This window comes from Osmerus mordax, chromosome 22 (assembly GCF_038355195.1).
Source record: "Osmerus mordax isolate fOsmMor3 chromosome 22, fOsmMor3.pri, whole genome shotgun sequence".
NCBI lineage: Eukaryota > Metazoa > Chordata > Actinopteri > Osmeriformes > Osmeridae > Osmerus > Osmerus mordax.
In genome coordinates, this window is record NC_090071.1 from 10553045 (window position 1) to 10557414 (window position 4370).

The following is a 4370-nucleotide window of genomic DNA, read 5'->3' on the forward strand; positions in this document are numbered from 1 at the left end:
TTTTCTACTGCCCTCACCTGTGTCATCTGGACCAAAAGCCCTCCGTTTCAAGCAAAGAGTTCTAAGCCACATTTGACCATTCCTACATCATCACTTTGAACATGTTTGAATCTGGATGAGTAGACAGAATCCTCCTCTGGGGCTGTCTTCTGGTTCGTTCCTTGGTGCCCTGGCAGCCTTCCTGCTCTGACTGCAGTGTAAGCCAGGGATTTAAAAGCAATAACATCCAGGGTTATCTACTCAGTACCACTCCCTGGATGCTGTCTACAAAATGTTTGCCTTCGATATTGTGTCTTTGTGTTTTCATTTCAACTATAACTGCCGTAAAACTCGCAGAAATGCAGGGGCGGAGCAGCAAAATCACACACTTCTTAAAAGGACCTCGTCATCTTTATTCCGGTAGCACACAGCCCTAAATGCCTGTGTGTGTCACATGACAGAATACAGAAAGAAAGAAAACTTGTAGGCATGTAAGCACTTATGATTTCAAAACAGTTACAGAGCCAAAAGGAGATTTTGAAGCAGATGGGTCCTTGTTCCTTGGCAGAGGAACAGAAGGGGGTTGCATGCTGCAGGAAATATGCGTGTACTGACAGGACACACAGGAAGACTCGAGAGTCACACAGTTCTTAGAAAGGGGATTAATAGTAGTCATAATTGACATTGGCGCCGTGTCTGTAAGTGCCCCGGTCCTGAGGACCAATGGCAGCGTTCTCGTCGTAATGATGCTGGCGTCCCTGGTCGCTTGACCTTGATTGGTCCATCCAGTAGGAAAGGTCAGTCTCCAGCCTCTGTATTGGGACAACATAGTGGAGTGATAACGCTGTATAATACCTTGTGTTATGATAGCATGGTTCAAAGCTAAGTGAATTGATTACAGCTGTTCAGAAAGTACACTTTAAAAAGCGAAAGGATTTGCTGCCTCGAAGCTTTGGCCAGACCACTGTGACAGACTGAATCAAAAACTCAAAAACCAGTAAAAGAGAAACTTTCCTAGTGTTTACAATGGCACACTCTAGGCTGCCACCTGCGTTGGACATGCAGCACAGTACCCAAAGCTGGTCAGTGAACTCAGGACTTCCAAATCGAAACTACAGCGCGTGTTCACCTGCCGGTAACTGTACATCTGTCAGCGCTGACAGCACCCATCACACGTGTTCCCAGCGAGTGCAACACGACTTCCCGGCCAGTCAGCTGCACTCTCCGGCAGAGGACGCAGATGTGTGGAGGCAACGTAGCTCCGGTCATGGCTGTGACACGCACACGACGGGCAGCTGAGCTCACCCGGACACAGGTGTGACAGACACCGCCATTAACAGAATCACGCACCCTCGCTGTGCTAATGCTGTCGCCTTGAACGGAACACAATTGCACGGGCACGCGCACGCGCACTCAGCTTGGAATAGACCGGTTTGGACAGCCCACATGTGGAGTTGAGATGTCGTCAAGAAGCTGACTGTTCCGCACAGGGGTTAATAGATACAACGAGCACTAGCCTAATCGAGTCAGTTATATATAGTTACACAAACACTAACCTGGTGTATACGGTATGTAATTATATTAAAGGAAATCAACGAAGTGAAATGAAAAGACTGGGTATTGGGTAAGGAAGAACATTTCAAACAAGTTAGTAACAGAACAAGCGTGAGTTCCACAATAACAAACACTCGGTTTACAAAACCGCTGCTAGAGAACGCTCCCGGGTCCCGTCGAGCGTCGGGTTCCTCTCAGCAGGGAGGGCTCCGCGGCAACAGACGTGTACTCACAGCTTCATCGTAGCCCATGTGCATGAACTGCATGATCCACTGCTGGACATCTGGTCGGCTGCGGTCCCACAGGTTCCTCCTCAGCCGCCTGCCCGGGGGCGCCAGGAACTGCTTCGCCTTGGAGGGGGCCACCGCCAGCGCTTCGGGCCTCGCCTCCCCCCCCGCTGGAAGAGAGACGACAGACGGGGGTGGGGGAGGGGATGGGGGTGAGGGGCGTGCCGAGAGGCGGGGTGGTATTCGAGCGTCCACCTGATAGCACACACGCGGGGAGGGGGGGGGTCGAAGCCGGGGGAGGCGCCCCCCCCCCCCCCCCCGCCCTCCGCCCTCCCCCCTTCCCCCCTCCCATCCTCCCACCCCCACCATTTGGGGGGGGAGAGCTCGAGCATTTCTGACCCCCACGTCAGAGCCCGAGGCCACATCCGCAACACACCTATAAATACCAATCCTGCCTCTGGATTATTCATGATAATGATGCCAGCTGAAGCTGTCACACGTCGCTCAGCGCCTGCGCATCGACAGGACCTGCAGACCACCAAGCTCCTGAGTGGGAGTTCTGCCAGCTAGACAAGTGTGAACTTTCCTGTCGCCAAGGGAAGGTTCTGGAAATGTGTTCTTGGGACTCGTGCTGCAGGCACGTGTTTGGCGAGCTACGGGTCTACAGCTTTGAGATCCTCTCACCACAAACGTACACGAGAGCCGTAGGACACATCCCCTCAGCCGTACATACCGTCCCGTTTCTTCAGCAGGTTGTGGAGCGTGCTCCCCCTTGCGCTGTCTGTGTGAAACCAAAAGAGAGGCAGTTAGTTGTGTGCGTGTGTGTGTGTGTGTGGGCATGTTTGCGCATGCGTGTGCGTGTGCACGTACTTGTATGTTTGGGTGCGCGCATGTGTGCGTATGTTTGTGTGTGTGTGTGTGTGTGTGTGTGCATGTGTGTATGTTTGAGTCTGTGTGTGTGTGTGCATGTTGTCGTGTCGATTTCTGGGATGAAAACAAATCCTGAAGCCTTGTGTAGCAAACCAGGGGAAACAGACCAGCCAATCCGGCACAGAGGGCGGGTCCATAGGCTTAGATTGGGGGAGGTGATAGAGGGAGTCTACCTGCCTGTTCAAGTGCTGCAGCCACTTGGTCACACCTGCAGCCCATCAGGTGATCAGGGGAAGGCATTAAGGGAGCCAGCCCAAGGCAGCATGGGAGGAGAGTGAAGAACAAAGGACCAGAGAGGCAAACCTGCAGTAGTGTTGTCTCTGGAAGGAGATCGGCTGGAGAAAGGCCTGACCTCTCGCTCTGCTCTAAACCCCCCACAGGGCAACACCACGTGAAGGCTTCCCCGGACGGGAAGAATCCTGACTTACAGTTTGTCCCACTACCCTTTTCCCCCGGCATCAGTTATTAAAGGACACTTTATGTTACAGCTAAATGTCTCTGAGTCACCTATTTCATTGGGAATCTGGCTTTCAAGTCCCCTGGGTTGGTACACTTGGTGGAAATTGTCCAGACCTCTTTTACCTATACCTTATAACTGCTGTCAAATGCATGTGGAAGCAGCTCATTCAAATCCCATTTTAAAAGCTCATGCATTTCTGAATGTCAGAGATTAGCCAGTGAAGTATGGAACATGCAAGCTCACAAATGGAAAGAGAGAATAGGGTTGGGTAGGATGCTGATGGGAACAGGCATGTAGTAGGTATCTTCTATCAGAGCAGACGGTACTGTTTGAGTGGATGTGAGAGAGCCGGTTGAGGACCAATACACCATTATCTCCAGTGAGGTTGGCTCCCAGACAGCGTAGCGTGATGGTGTGAGATTCTCTCCCCCGGCTGGAGAGGGTCTGGGTGCGCACATGCACGTCTCCCTGTATCTCACTTCATCGGTCTCTTTAAGATTCTCTCCCCTTGTTTGTTCAAGTTTAGGCTCGAATCTTTCTCTCACTCTATTTCCCCTTCACAACTTGTATATTTTAGTTTACTACTTTACCACGGCAAACCCTCAGAGGCAATAAAATAGCTCCCGATATATTCAAATCTCGGACCTGTACTTAGACAACACCGTGTCATAATGGATCGAGAGAGAGAGCTCAAAATGGACAGTATATCGACCCAAAGGCTTTACCTGAGTAGTAGACGAGTAGAGTACCGAGCAGCAGGAGCTGGAGGAAGAGCTTGTGGACCGCCATCGTCTCCTCCACCGTCTCAGCCGAGGTTCTGAGGTGTCTCTGGGGCCAGGTGAGGGGTGGGGTGAGGGTTGGTGGGGGGACTGCAGCTGGAGCAGACGAGGCAGCCCCCGGGGCCCAGAGAGCAAACATTCCTGTTCTGGAGGGAAACCTGCTTGTGCCGGTTGAGGAATGCACACAGAGATGGTTTAAAGGGATAGTTCCCATGATGTCTCCGGATGACTCCGGATGGGACCGGAAAACACAAAGGGCCGTCTGCTTAGGGTGTCCCATAGCGATGCCTGTGTGAATCCCTCCACGGTCTGTCGAATATCTTTTGTATACGACAGGTACGACAGGTCTCTATTCTGTCGTGGAGGCGCACTTAACACAATGGGGTGTGGTGGTAAGTGGTGTTGTTAGGTTTCAGCACGTTGAGTCGGTGTACCGCTGTG

The 4370-nt window shown here is 52.0% G+C and overlaps 1 protein-coding gene across 1 annotated transcript; it reads right to left on the reverse strand.

Annotated features, from left to right (window-relative positions):
- Positions 1–377: 377 nt before the first annotated feature.
- ecrg4b (ECRG4 augurin precursor b) lies at positions 378–3983 on the reverse strand. The gene is made up of 4 exons (XM_067260738.1): positions 3876–3983; positions 2494–2541; positions 1767–1930; positions 378–791 (listed from the first exon to the last, which is right to left on the reverse strand). The coding sequence occupies exons 1-4, from the start codon at positions 3937–3939 to the stop codon at positions 642–644; spliced, it is 426 nt and encodes a 141-aa protein (XP_067116839.1). The 5' UTR covers positions 3940–3983; the 3' UTR covers positions 378–641.
- Between the last annotated feature and the right edge of the window lie 387 nt (positions 3984–4370).